Raw genomic sequence first — 14,880 nt, forward strand, 5'->3', positions numbered from 1 at the left:
TTTTTTGCTTTTGTAACTGGGCCGTGTGATGTCATGTGAGTCTTAATGAAATCGTATTCTCATAAGAAATATTGTTCAAAATGTACCTTAGACTGCACCAAACAAATGGGAAAATGCCAAATCTACTTTCAAAGACAAACTTGTAACACATCTAACTGTTTGACCTTTTGGCATAACATGAGAACAACAGTAATCAAGGCAGTATTAAAAACACAGCTGTAGGTAATACAAAGTGCATTTCCTGCATATAATACAAATATAACTTTAAGAAACTAAAGGCACAAGCTAACTAAATATGTATTACATACTAGAAATGCACAGTTCAAGGTAACTCTAATAGCTCCAAATATTTGTTTATAATGGATATTTAAAGCAGTTTGAAAATGATCCTCATTAGTGAATTGCAAAAAAGTATAATTGCTTAAAATATAATAGACTCTAATATTGACATCTTGGATCAGAGATAAAATACATCATCACGTTTATGAATGCACTCTCTATATACAATTCATAAATTATTCTTCCATTGATTAAAAGTGTATTAGAGGCTCAAGGATTTGAAGGTCCATTTTTAGGCTGGTGTGGAGGTATTCAAATTCTCCGTGATTTTATGGAAAATTACAGAAATCTGAGCTGTCAAACCTGGATGTTGCCAGCTCCCTGTTCTGTACATTAGTTAATGATGAGCCTGATCACAATGTGTATTTTGGTCCACAGGTCCCCCTGGCTGGGGACAGAGGAGGCTTTCAGGGGCCAGGCTCCCACTCATCCTCATCCTGCACCCCCAAAGCTGCACAGCTCCCAGGGGAGCAAAAGGAATCTGGGAACAGATGGTAATGGGCCGAGGCTGAGACCTGAGCTCAAACCCCAAGGAGGGGCTCAGATTGCAGGTACCAATTCAGGCTCATCTCTAACTTGGGTACAGTCTGCTCCACTTGCCCAAAAACAAAGGAAAAAAGAAAACTGGGGGAAAAACCAGAAAAATAAAGAATGCACTTTGTTGGCTTCCATAAATACGAGCAGAAATTGTTTCAATGTATTTACTATGTCTGTTCTGAAAGAAATGTGCAATAAATTCGCTGTTATGGATGCACAGGCTCTATAACAAGACTTCTGGATCCCTCTGGAAAATTGCTTGCCCACCCCCCTCCCTGTGTGCCTGACCCACCTCCTGATAGCAAGTTGGAGGAAGGATCATCTACTCTGCTATGAAGTAACTGTGCCAGTAGTGCATGTTACCTTGGGAAATAAAAAATTTCTGTCCATGCAATATAATGCTTTTCTATGTGCTCTAGATATTGAGCTGAAAAGTGAAGAGTCATCCCCGACATGTTCTACGTTTATCAACATATTTACTATCCACACTTAGGTTCATGAACTCCCAACCCACCAATCTTCTTCAGACTCGAAAAAATGAGTACTACAACAGGATTATTAATTTGAGATTAAAAGAATGTGATGCCTAAACCCAACAACACTGCACCTTCCAAATCATCTGAGCAAAGACAAGACCCGGCTCAGTGACTATAGACAGGACTGATGATGCATGGCCTGATACTGCTCTGTGAGGGCTGCCAGCTGGGGTGTCCCCAAAGCACTGGGTTAAAGCCCAGCCTAGAGCACACATCCAGTTGAGAGCCTCCTGAAGACTACAGTGCCCACTAAGCCTGCTTTAGCCACCCCATCTCTGGCCGAATCCTGGCCAGACCGCAGACTGATCACCAAGATGGCAGCTCTGTGTGCTGCCAGACTGCAGTACATCCCAGTGCCAGGAAAACCCTGGGAGAGAGGCCTGACATGCACGAGTGAACACAATGTGATGTTCAGCATGGAGTGGATGAGGGGCGGCCATGGCCGAGCAAAGATCATATGGGACATCCTTGTACATACTGAATCCAACCCAAGTCAGATTTCACAGGTTAGAAAATCCCTTAGCTTTTAACTGGGAGGAACATGTGTGGGGCTGGTGAGCAGCTGCAAAGTTTCCATACACAGTCTGGTTTCTGTACGCAATCCCTTGAACTTATGGGAGATCTCACTGGGATAAAAGACACCCAGTAAATATGGGTTGCAGAATCAGGCTCTGCAACCATTTAAATAACTTGCGAATTATTAAACCAACAGCAACAAAAAGCTTGTGTTTCTTCATGAGAAGGCAGAGCCTGTGGTGCTCACCTACCCCTGCAGGGCTGTGCAGTGTCACCCGGGCACCTCGCGCTGCAGGTCGGCGCTCGGCTCGCAGGACTCTGCTTCTGGAATTTTTGAATACTGCCACACAAGAACTAAAAATTGTCACTGTCATCTCTCAAAGAGCTAAACAAACGATATTAAAATACCATCTTCTGTCACATTTAAAGGCAGTTGGATATGTTTTTTCCTCTATATTTATATATACAGAGTTCTGATCTAGAAAAACCAATACAATAAACCATTTTACGTTTAAAAACAGGCAGTCTTTGGTGACGCAAAGGCAGAGATTTTCTTTGTTACCTTCTGCCTATTTCACTCTGTCTCATGAAGTGAATATTATTGGCACTGTCAGAAAGTTCGAGATACTGCTCCACAGATAAAACAAAATATCCATCGTAGCCTTGTACCCGCCCAGTGCTTAAAAGCTGCTGTTTCTCTCCATCTGTCCACGCCCGAATTCCTTCTTCCCCCTCCTGCAGTCGCCTCTGCTCCTTAGTCCAGGCCTGAGCCACGGCTCGCTGCCTGGCTATCTCCAGGACGTGGTTCTTTTCCTCCTCCACGGTGGTTCCGTAGCGCACGTTGAAGCAGAGCGCGCCGTGCTGCAGCTGGATGTCGGCGAAGCGTCTAGTCCTGCCATTGATCACCGACGTCATCTGCGACACCGTCACGTTGACGCCGTTCTCCAGGATGCGGCGCCCTCCGGTGCTGCCAATCAGAGCCAAATCTTCTTCCAAAGAGCCCAGCTTGATGAAGTAATGGGTGTCCCGGCCCTCAATGGTGAAATGCAGGTTCTCCAGATAATGAGCGTTGTTGAGGATGGCAGCAATGCGCCGGCTGTCCTCGTTAGCCACCCCGATAATGTCAGCTGTCACTATACCGTCCTTTATTGCAAATTTGATGCCTTTTCCAAATACTGAAGGAGCAGCTGCAAATCTCAGTTGCTTCACTCCTTCAGAACACTTGCCATCACTATACCTGGGTGTCATAGGAAGTTGATCCAAGGATATAAAGTTTCGGAGTTGCTTTTGTAGCTCACATTGAATACCAAGGATAGTCTGGAAAAGAAAATATCAATCAAGTTTGCAGGCAAGGTACCTTGAAGTTCATTAGTAGCTCACCCTACTTATCTCTTAATTGCTTAGAATGGATCCTCAATTTGTTTAGAAAGTATCATGCACACCTACAGAACCTGGGCATATGCACAGGGTTTTTAATAGCTTATGGTAATGCTTTCTATATCTTGGACTCCTTCATTTCTAGGAAATAAATGGAAACGTATTTACCACATTTTTTTTTTTTGTATTTTGTATTTTTTCCTTTTATTCTTCGTCCCTGTTGAACTGTTACTGTAATGGCTGATTTTTCAGCCCTTAGCAGCTCAGGGAAACCTCAATTCAAAGCTGTGCCCTTTCACATGACTCTGCTTAGTCTCTGTGTTTAATTATATCTTCTGTAGAACGATGGTAATGAATTTCATAGCCCATTCTTTAGAGGAAGCAGGTTGTGAAGATCTCGAGACACTAAAACAATAGGCAAGTACATCATCTATAGATCTTGTTCCCCTTAGAAGCTAGTAGAAAATTCACTCCAAACCTCTCTTTGTCTTTCAGCATTATACCTATCACCACATCTTTTCTGTGCCTTGGAAAAACTTAATATATCAGTGATAGTTTTCCATGGACATACTCCTACATCTGGCATGAGCTCTGATGCTCTAGCCTTCTGCACTAGGTAGATGGTAACTATCTTAAATGCTGGGAATGTGAATGTGAACTCTCAAATGCTCTATGCTTCTCTTTCCTGACTACAATAGAGGAAGGGCATCTTTACAAAATCATATTTCTTTGTTAACAGATGATCATATGCAAAATGTGAATGTTTGCTCAGAGTATCGGTAGCTGGTCCAGTTGCAGTCACACTGATTGCCAGACTCTGATTGGTGCTGTCTGGCTCTTTGCTACTGAAAACAAGCCCTGGAGTAAGACTAAGATTTACAGACCCCTTAAAAATCCATAGCAGCATTTCTGTTTCCTCCAATAATTATGCAGAGGTACTGACTTGTAAAGCTGTTTACACCCTCAGTGATTTTCCAGTGCTTGTGGTATCTTGGCTAAGAAAGATGAAAATTTTCTGGTGTAGTTTTCTAATTCTGCAAGATTTTCTGTGGGTTTTTTTTCAATATTCACATACTTTTACCCTTTTGCTTATCCTGTGCCTCTAATTTGAATATTTTCTCTATAAATAGCTGCACATTTTCTTCACTGTGATGCTAAAAGCTTCTCCTTGAACCCCTCCTCCACTCTGATGCCAGTACATAATTGATAACATTAAAGTTTCTAGTATTCTTAAACAATTTACTTTGCCTATTACTTTGAAAGATATAGTCACGTTTCTTCAGTGGTATCCAATATTTTCTATTAAAACTCCTAATTTACTATTAAAAGCAGCTGAAGAGAATGTTTGCTAACCTTTCCAGGATCCCACTCCTGGGTTTTTGTTTGAAGCTGCAGAAGTTCGTACGTTGTCCCCAAAGCTTCTATCTCTGGTTTTGGAAATCCAGGCAGCACGTTGTGCAACTGAAAACCAAACAGCTCTAGCCAACTTCCAATGTCTACAAAACAAGAAAAAGATGCTGGCAAAAAGGCTCATAAATCCGAGAAAAAGTGAGGGCTATCTGCAGAAATTCCAGCTATGCAGAAATGACTTGACATCAATTTACGTTTCCTGCACTAGCTGCAGCATTTTTTGTAGCAAAGAAATTATTTGGTTACAAAGCATAGCTATACTCCAATCAATAGTGTTCCTTCTATCTATAATAGAAAAAATTCAAATTAAGCTGCTTCCATTCTTCCCCTAATTTTAGCACTGAGAAAAGCAACAGAAGCAGCTATTAATTATTTTCTTGGTTACCATAAATGTTAAAGAAAACAGATCAAGCTCAGTAAGATGCAATCTATTAAAGAAATTACTTCAATAGATTTAAGATTAGAGACTTCTTGCATGCAAAAGATTTACAGAATGTTGAATCCATACCACAATTTAAGAAAAAGCTTTATTTTCGTTAAAGACATTTTTATGAGAGACAGGCTACTTTTACCTGTTGTATACTTAGCAACATCTTGGATTTTGCCAACTGGGTAATTATTTTCAAATGAGTAGAGATTAAAGGGTTGTGGGACAGCATTCAGGTGCTTCCATATACGGTGATTTGGTGTTGTCCACCGACCAGCAATGACGTCATAGTCCCGCTGACCCAGATGAACTAATTTAGTAAGAGAATCATAGAGGCCTCCATGAAAACCAATGATAACCTCAAAATCTGGATTAGTGTCCTGGTAGATCTCTCCATATGGGGTGTACAAAATTTCTTTTATGACTTGGCCTCGACTGCTGAACACAGCTAGAGGTGTCCCAGTGTTATCACAAGCAACATAATATTCTTCTCCGCTGCTTAATTCCATTGCAATGAGATGACCTTGCAGATCATAATATAAGGATGTTATTTCTGAGCTAGTATGATTGTACAAGTGAGTAACTCTTATTGGGTTGGAGAGATCAGCATAAAAGAACTGTAAGTGTTGTCCTAGGCTTGATTTGCTCGCAACTCGTCTTCCAAGACCATCATAACAGTATTGCACAGTCCAGCCAGACACTTTGTTATATGCTTTGTTCAGCAAACCATTAGAGTTGTACTCAAAGATCTCATTGCCTCTTTGCCTGAGAAAACCATCTTCATCCATTTTATACTGAATTTCCCCAAGCCTGGTAATGCGATCTCTCAGGTCGTATCTCAGAGGAGTGAGGCGCGCGCTGTTCCCATGGCTCAGCAAGTTGATGTTTCCATTAAGGTCGTAGCTGTAGCGCCACTGGGTTTTATCATTCACAGACACAGTCTGGAGCTGACCATCAGCATCATATTCATAAAAATACCTCGTTATGTTGGCATCTACACCCACACGTATGTCACAGATCACCATGCGCCCCATGTTATCATACTGGATGGTCATCCAGTAAGCAATAGACTTGAGAATTTCATACTGTACTTCAATCACCTGACCATTGGCACTGAAGATTTTGGTATGCTTCATCACAGTGGTGGTTATAACTTGATTTAAATCATAATTAATGACACTGAATTTTCCAAATTGCTCCGTCCTGCCAGAAACATCGACGTAGCGGTACAGGTCAATGGGAAGGGGCGTCTCGTTGATCATGGCCTGCATGCTCGTGACACGGAAGTTGTTATAGCTGTAGTCAAATCTGGCATTTACAAGCCCTTCTTCGCTAAACCTGAAGATTTGGCGACCAATAAGTGGACCTGTCCAAAACAAATATGGGAAAGAGGAAAACCAAGAAAAATAATGAATTATGCCCCTGGTTTATTTACCCTACAGATCTAGGACAGACAGGACATGACCTCAGGTATGCTCTTTAGCCTTACTACTTCTTAGCTATCTCGAAAAATACCATTAACTAAGAATATGTTAGATTTTTCTCTCATAAAGCTTTATTAATACTTGCTCTACAAATAATTTATATTTTATTAATATTTGTTTAAATAAATGCTGTTTTATTCATAATGATAACTTCTATTTACTTACAAGATAATTCTAAGCTAAATTTATTTCATATTTTGATTTCCTTCCTCATATAAGAAGTCCTTTTGAATTTATGTTATATTATAGTGTAAACAGGGAAAGTTGAAAATACAAACAATAAACCAACTTGATTTAGTATTTAGCAAATATCCACACAGAGGAATAAAACCAAAAAAACATTCTAAGAGCTATTCCATACTAAGCAATAAAAAGAAAACCGTATTTCAAGTGGGACAGCTATATTCACCTATGGACACAGACACAGAGATACACACACATATTTTTCTAGTGAGACATAAAAATATAAGAACTCGTAGACATAAAAATAATGGAATTTCATGCCAGGTAAGTGCTAGATCAGGGTGTTGTGAATGAGGAACGAGCATCACATTTTAAGAAGCCAAAAAAACTTTAGCAAAGTAGTCACAGTTACACCAACCTGTTTGCCTGTATCTGATGGTACAGATGAACCCATCGTGCATTAAATGTATTGTTTTAATAACTCCAGAAGATTCCTCGTAGGTGAAGGTGACTTGCGTAGTGTCGTAGAGGATCTCGGAGAGGCGGGACTGCTTGGTGTACTTGTACAGGACCCTGCGGCCCGTGCCGGGGTAGAGGGTCTGCAGCAGCCGCCCGTCCCTGGCCAGGTCCTGGACGAAGGCGGCGCCGCTGTCCGGAGGGGTGTAGGTGTTGCGGTAGTAGCCCACGGAGAGCGTGGTCTGCAGGGCGTGCCGCACCATGCTGGGCATCGTCACCGACTGCAGCGACTGTGACTGGTCGTACTCGAAGATGTAGCGCCGCTGGCTGTGCAGCAGGAGCATCACGGACTGCAAGCAAACAGCAGCACGGTCAGCAACGGGGCTCAGCTGGTGAGAGCCTGGCTATGGAAATGCTGAGACAACCACTCACTCCTCTAGCTTGCCCTCACCGTTTGTACTATTCCAAGTGAAGCTTTCAGCTTCAGGAGACTTGGCCAGCAAGGTGGTACCAACAGGAGGAGAATCATAGTAAGTCTAGAGGTAAGGGCCTCCAAACTGGAAGGCAGGTGTGGGTCTCAGTAGCATTTCAGCCTCATGCCGACTGGCTATTTTGCTTTGAAATATTTAGGGCATCCTCTCAGGAAGCAAAAACAGAGGGAACCTCTTCCTCACACACAGGAAGAACATCTGCACCAGCAGATGTGTCTAGAGGAGCTGGAAAGAGGAAACTTTGTGCATGTACAAGGTGTTTAACTTTTATTGGCATTCTGCTTATTTCCAGCACAGACCTAGTTCTTTCCTAGTATATCTTCTTCTAAATACACATAGCCCCAGAGTTTATAATATCTTCACGCTTGCAGATGGATGAAAATTCTCTGTAGATTCTTTGGTGTGACTACTCCTATTATTTACTTTTAATTCTTACAAAGAATATAATTTCTATACAGATATACTGAGTATTTGCCCTGTGCTGGTTAATTTTGGCTGGTTGGTGAAATCTGGTTTGCTTCTCTAGCAGATGAATGTGCAAGCATAGCAGACTTTTACTATTGATAATTAAAGTTTGGGTTCTGCACACCTTCTCATCCACTATGTAAAGTCCCAGTGTCACAGAGCAAAAGCTGGCTGGTGAACACTGTTGAAACAAAGATAATGAAAACACAGAATGAAAATATATGTGGGAGCTCTGTAGCTTTCCCCCAGCTCTAGCAAGTGGCTTGGCTGGACCAGATCACTGCACATTCCTTGTCTTGTCTGAGCTGTGCTGGAGCACTGACACTGCCCAGCTCTTAGCCCACAGCTCAAACCTACCAGGCACATAAGCAAATTTGTCAGGCTTCTGCAGGACTGAGACATCATACAAAACAAAGCCTTACTTAGAACAGCATGACTACTTTGTCATTGAGTATTGGGGAAAGAAATCAGAAAAATAGAATCTTTTCCCCTCTAAGCTCAAAAATCTTCTCTGGGAGGAAAACCACCATAAGATCAGCCCTGCAGTGTGTTAAGTAACACTGGCCCTGAGCCACTTTTCTCTGACAAATAAACCAACTGCCCATTCAAAGGGCCAGAGATAGGCTCAGCCTTGGCCATCCTCTCTGCACCCCCAGCCCCCTGCCTGCCCAAGATGTGTCTCTTCCTGCCCTTGGCAAAAGACATCTGTCACCTGTATAGCAGCCAGAGAGCACCAACATATGCCACTCCAGGTCACCCTCTGCCAACTGGTGACGACAGACCTTCACACTGAGCATTTTCTGATCACTTTATTGCTGCTCCACCAACCATTTCCAATATTCACCGTGTTTATTTTGTTTCCACCTTCAGTCAAAAGTCACCAGTTTGCAGTAAACCACTGGCAGTAAACACTCTCTTCTAGCAGTGTTGTGATGCCTCTCCCTATATATTGCTCCCGTGCCTGTTTTTAAGCTGTCTGCCATTGACAGAGTATGAATAACAAGATCAGAAACATCCCCTATATAATTTTAGTGCCCCTGGGTACTATTTGTACAGCACTTTGTGACTTTTTCACTATTGTCCAGGATAGTAAAATGATAGACAGTACAAGGGCTAGAGACTGAGTATCCTCTGAAGCCTATTAGAGGATACCATAAAGAGAAAAGAAAATTAATTCCCTATTCATCCTGATAATATTACAATAGATTTTTCAACTCTGTACAAATTGGGTTCTAATTGTTTTAAAGGATTTCACAGGATAGCTCATAAAACACCCAAAAATCTGTCTTTTATTAAAGCAACCAGAGCCTGGTCAACCACATAATGATTGATGCCGTATGGTGCATCAAGACAAACAGCCAGTGGCCAATTACTGAAAGCTCTGCTGGGAATAGACAAATGCTGAGCATCACCACTAGATGTCATTTCTGCCCAACAGACACACACAGACACTCATCTGTTTTGTCTGCCAGATTTTGGAAGTGAGCTTGGGAGTATTCAGGAGATTTTATAACAGCATTAACTAATTGAGTAAAGTGACCAAACAAGAGGAACCAAATCACATCAGTGAAAATTATTTACAATGCTAATACTGTAGTGCTTTATGAAACCTTAATTACTTGAGCTAATTTTGTAAGGGGCAGAGATTTTTTGAAGATATACAATTAACTCATCTAGTGATAAAAACGAAAAATTAAGTAACTATGAATTAGAAGTGACCTATGTAATTGCTTCTTTTTCATATAAGGAATTACTGGGTCTTGCAAGGCTTCAGACAATCTTTAGCAATCATTATATAATTAACACAATGAGTTATTGACTTTAATGGAGCCACAAAGTTATATTTCAGTGGCTAATTTTGACAGTGAATTCATCTTGTTTTGGCACAAGAAACAGTCACAAAAGTATATTAAATAGCTTAGAGATGGTGTGAATGACTTTCCATAATTTTAATGACAAGTTTCAGTATTACCCAAGCTGCTACTTGAACCAGTAAGCTTTTGCAACTTGCTTCCACAAAATCAGGATTTGGCCTTTTGTGTAGAATTCTAGAATAACAGTGTTAAGTTGTATGACTTTATTTATGAGCTCATCATAAATGAAGAACAGAGAAAGTGGTTTGGAAAGATAAGAAGCATACATCTTTCCAAAATTACAGTCCAATAGGTCCAAAGAAAAAAAATTTGAGATTCCTCCAAAAGACACATTGCCCAAATATTTGAAAACTGTACAAAATGCCTGTTTTCTTGTAATTTGCAAAAGAGCATACAGACAAAAAAAGCCCTGACAAATTTATCTGAAAGAAACTTCTGAAGCTCCTGGAGTTTGCAAGTCTTGTTAACACATGCATGAACTACACTGCATGCAGACAAGGAGGAATCACATTTTTATGCATTTTCCAGTTTTGATTTTTTTTTTCATTGGGTTAGGTGTAAGTTTTTTGAGGATCAAGTTTAAATACATTCAAAATAAGTACAGCACAGTTTATCTTAAAAGTACACATTTGGAACTCTTTAATATACAAGTAACTTCAAAGTCACTGGATTTCCTGTGTGGATTTCCTATCAGTGTTACCTCTTCTGCCCCCAACCCCCACAGCCTTTTCCTGTGATTTACAGGTTCAGAGAAAATGTTCTGCTAACTCAGGGTGAATTGGATAGTCCAAGGTGTTGCTATTTAAAAAAAAACTTTGAATATGAGTTCGCACTCAGTTCTGAAAGCTTTAAAAATACAGACTGGCTTTCTGGTTTTGAAAGACAAGACCTAACAAAATGTTACTACAGATGAAGATATTCCTCCTTGGTTGGTACAGTATTTATCTCCACATTTTGTGACCCTTGCCTCTAGACATACATGGGACTAACAATATTCAGGGAATTTAGAGAAGTCACCATAAAAGCAGAGCAATGACTCATTTCATATTAATAATTCCCCCCCAAATGGCCCCCATAAACACTGCAGTAAGATTTCTCCTCAAGGGATCAATCCCTTGTTAAAAATAAAGCATTAAATAGTAAGCTTGTGCTCATGGGCTCCTAATTTTGGCTTAAAACAATTGTGTTTGTGGGGAGAAAAAATTTCTATTTCAGGACTGTTATCTTTCTGTTATCCAGAGTAGCAACACGATTTTCAGCAGTTAGGGTGTCCTTTGTTCACTTGAACTTGGACTGAGACGTGGAAGTTGTTTTGACCTACCAATTAAACAAACCTGAGGAGCTGGTAACTTTCTTCAGAACTAAATGGTGCTAGATTTGAGCAGGTGACCTGTAGGTCTGAGCATATCCAGAGACATTTTTATCTAGTTATGTGATTCTATCCATTCTTCATTTTAGAACTCTTAAATACTCTTGCAAGAGGCAGCATTATAACATAATTCAAAATATAATAAATAAATATAATAGATAAATAAATATAATACAATAAACCTAAATATTTTCTTTTTGCCTTGGCACAAACCCCACTTTTAAAATAATTTACCTTTTCTAGATATGTGTAACTCCATATTTTACCATCTGCCCATGTCCTGGAAACGATGTTCCCACTTGGGTCATACTCCATTTTCTCAGTCCAGGTTCCTCTTTGGATATAGGTGACTAATCCAGAGTGTGAATAAGTGATATTGACCTCATTGTACTTGCTGATGGGGGACCATAAAATGGGGCGTCCAGTCTGGTCATACATAATTCGAAGAGTGAATTTTCGATGATCATCATAAATCTTTCCTGTTCTGGTTACATGGTCAAAGTCAATGGAGAGCAGGTTTCTGTTGTGGGTCTGAACACAAAGGCACAGTATGGTAAGAATACAATGCATCCTAAGAACATCCAACATAGACATGTCTGTTTCAGCCCTAATCAAAGTGAGCAATGGTTTAACATCGTGAGTTGGACCTTACTGAAGACAAGAAAACAGAAAAAAATTCAGATGAGAAACAGAAGGACCAAAAAGAAAATTGTTCCTTGCACTCACTGTTATTGTATTTGGCATTACAGGATGTTTCTGTGTGCTAAACCCTCACCTCTGCTTTTACCTTTTCCTGAACTTTTCTTCTTTTTTTTTTTCTGATGTGGATGAAATTCTTGATTCCAGCCAAAGGTGCGTAGTTAAGCCCACAAAATAAGAAACATCTACTGTTTCACATCCTCTCTTGAGCTCTGTTAACACTGACAGGTCAGCTTCTTCTCTGGGACAGCCCTCAGAGCTCAGGTCACATCCTGGCTCTGCCAAGGGCAGAGCTGTGCTTACAGCCCCTGCAGACCCTGCTCAGCAGTGTCCTCATGCTTCCTCATAAAAACACCTCACTCCCAGACTCCTGAAGGCCAGCAGCAGCCATGCCTGGCCATAATCCTGGCCATACTCCTTGTTGCAGCCCTCACCACATCTGGGACAAGCAACTCCCTGTGTCTGATAGAACACAGCCCACTGCTCATTTGAAATCAAGTTCAAAACTGACTCAGATTCATGAAGACAAAATGCATTTATCCAGTGCTATCATCATCTGCCTCCTGAGATCATTCAGTCACTGGGAAATCTCTATTAAACACAATTTAAATCAGATATATAATTTAGGGAACCATAAAATATTGTTCATTGACATGCTATTTTCAGATCAATGCTCAATGTGCTTGTTGCATTAATCTACCACATTTTATCTGATCATTCTATTCCCATGAATAACTTCCTTACAGCACAGACAGTGCCAGTGCAGGTGTCAAGCACAGAACATGACTCAGTGCTTGCTCCTCTCTGAGACCTGGAGGCACAGCCACGAAGTAAATGGTTAATGAAACCTGGTTAAAAATTCAAGATGCAATTAGAATGAACATTTCTTTTTTGTTCCTCTTTCTGTTTTTAGATACAAAATAATCTGAGAATCTAGAAGGAGCAGGTGTTCTTTCTTCAACTACCCTTTCTGGAGTTTTATATACACACATGTCTAACTTTAATAGTGTTCATTTACAATAGCCATAAAATACCTATATACCCCTGTAGACTGTTGTAACTATTACAATTTATGCTCTAATGATAGTTAAGGTACCCAAGTAAAATGTGATGCTCAGTTCAACTACATTTGCTTGTATACAGACTGATAGTTTAAGTTTAATATAACATATTTTTTAGCAAACTTCTTAAAATTTCTGAATAAAAGTCCTCTTGGTGGCAAAATAACTGAAAGCAGGAGGTCATATTCATTAATGTCCTATGTACATGTTTAATGTTCTTGTTGCTATTACTATCATTGTGAAATGCAGTTAGGAGAAAGAAAAGCCTTGAATACAAATTACTTGCAATCTGAATTTCAGAGACTATACAACAAATAAGAATGAAAACCAAACAGAGGCAGAATTAGCAGTGAAGTGGAAAGCAGCAGTAATTGAAAACTCACAGAGTTAAAATAAGGTTAAAATACTTCCCTTACATTGCACATTTTATGTCTCATTTGTTTACTTTCTTATATTAAAGTTAAGTTTAACACCCTTCTCAAGGCAAGACAGGATCATAAATGGGCAGGAGGACTCATCTCAATGTTGCTATTGACAAATCCCAGTGGCTTCATGAAACGACTCCTCCAAGACACATAAACCACAGTAAGGAGCCCCCTGAGAGTGGCTGGAACTTGTGCTCTGCCATGAGCCAGGAAAAACTGGTTTCTGAAAGAAATGTCAGGTTGGAATACCAGCTAATGAAAATAGGGAGAAAATTCAGCTGACTTCGAAGTGCGGAAAAAGATATATTTATTTGATATATATATATATATGAAAAAGATATATATTATTTGTTGGCTCTACTTCCATTAGCTTTTTAGCAATTTTGCAGTGTAAATATTACATAAGCATACATTTCTTTTGATTTTGTTTCCAAGCATACCCTGTCCACTCTGCTTGATTTGTAATCAGATGAGATAATTGCATTTTTTCCTTGTCTGTGTTTTGATTTGAGCCAATGCAAACTCATACACCCTGGCAGAGAACTCGGTCCCATCTTTAGAATTTGCTATAAGACTGGTAAATAAAGGGAGATAATTTGCTAAGTGCAATAATGAACATGGCTGTCAAAGCTTGTGTCTGCAGGACTTTTGAACCAAGGCCAGTGAGTTATTTCTGTTGTTGTTATTAAAAAAAACAACCAAACAACAACAAAAATAAGTAAGACTGGCCAAGCATTCAATTTTCAATTTTGTAGGCACTCTGTTATAAAACCTGGACTGCATCCAATGCCACGTTCCTCAAGTTATGCAAAAGTCAGGAGGGAGCAGAGCTGCATTCTAATCAGTGTATTAATATGCATCATGCTCATCAGATTTAACAGCAGTCTTTGCTTCATTTTTAGAAGTCAATTAAAGTAGCAGTTCAATTGATAAAAAAGAAGTCTTGCTAGATTAAGATTGATGTTAAAATGCCTGATTGTACATAGATTTATTATTAATATAAAATGCATACATGCCCACAGACTGTTTTATATACATCCAGGAAGCGCTGGGGCAAGCAGTTCTTCACTTAAAGGAAACTCATGGTTAACTTCTGTTTCCCACATTGATTTAGACCCTGAGATAGGGTTAGATGGCTGTTCCAGCATTTCAGTTAACTTACTCACTTCTGTCCTATTTCCAGAGCAGGGAATTCACACCCTGCACAAATCCAACTTTTTAAAACCCAGTG

At 40.0% G+C, this 14,880-nt stretch overlaps 1 protein-coding gene across 1 annotated transcript in view; it reads right to left on the bottom strand.

The window, feature by feature from the left end:
- Positions 1 to 2,234: 2,234 nt before the first annotated feature.
- Positions 2,235 to 14,880, bottom strand: part of TENM1 (teneurin transmembrane protein 1) — a 310,397-nt gene continuing 297,751 nt past the window's right edge. Inside the window, exons 28-32 of the mRNA XM_079318538.1 lie at positions 11,699 to 11,995; positions 7,228 to 7,615; positions 5,288 to 6,508; positions 4,659 to 4,801; positions 2,235 to 3,245 (exon numbers count right to left, since the gene is read on the bottom strand). Coding sequence (XP_079174664.1) covers positions 2,487 to 3,245; positions 4,659 to 4,801; positions 5,288 to 6,508; positions 7,228 to 7,615; positions 11,699 to 11,995 — 2,808 coding nt within the window. The 3' untranslated portion in view covers positions 2,235 to 2,486. The remainder of the gene's footprint in view (positions 3,246 to 4,658; positions 4,802 to 5,287; positions 6,509 to 7,227; positions 7,616 to 11,698; positions 11,996 to 14,880) is intronic.

Source organism: Erithacus rubecula (assembly GCF_903797595.1).
Source record: "Erithacus rubecula genome assembly, chromosome: 15".
Lineage (NCBI taxonomy): Eukaryota > Metazoa > Chordata > Aves > Passeriformes > Muscicapidae > Erithacus > Erithacus rubecula.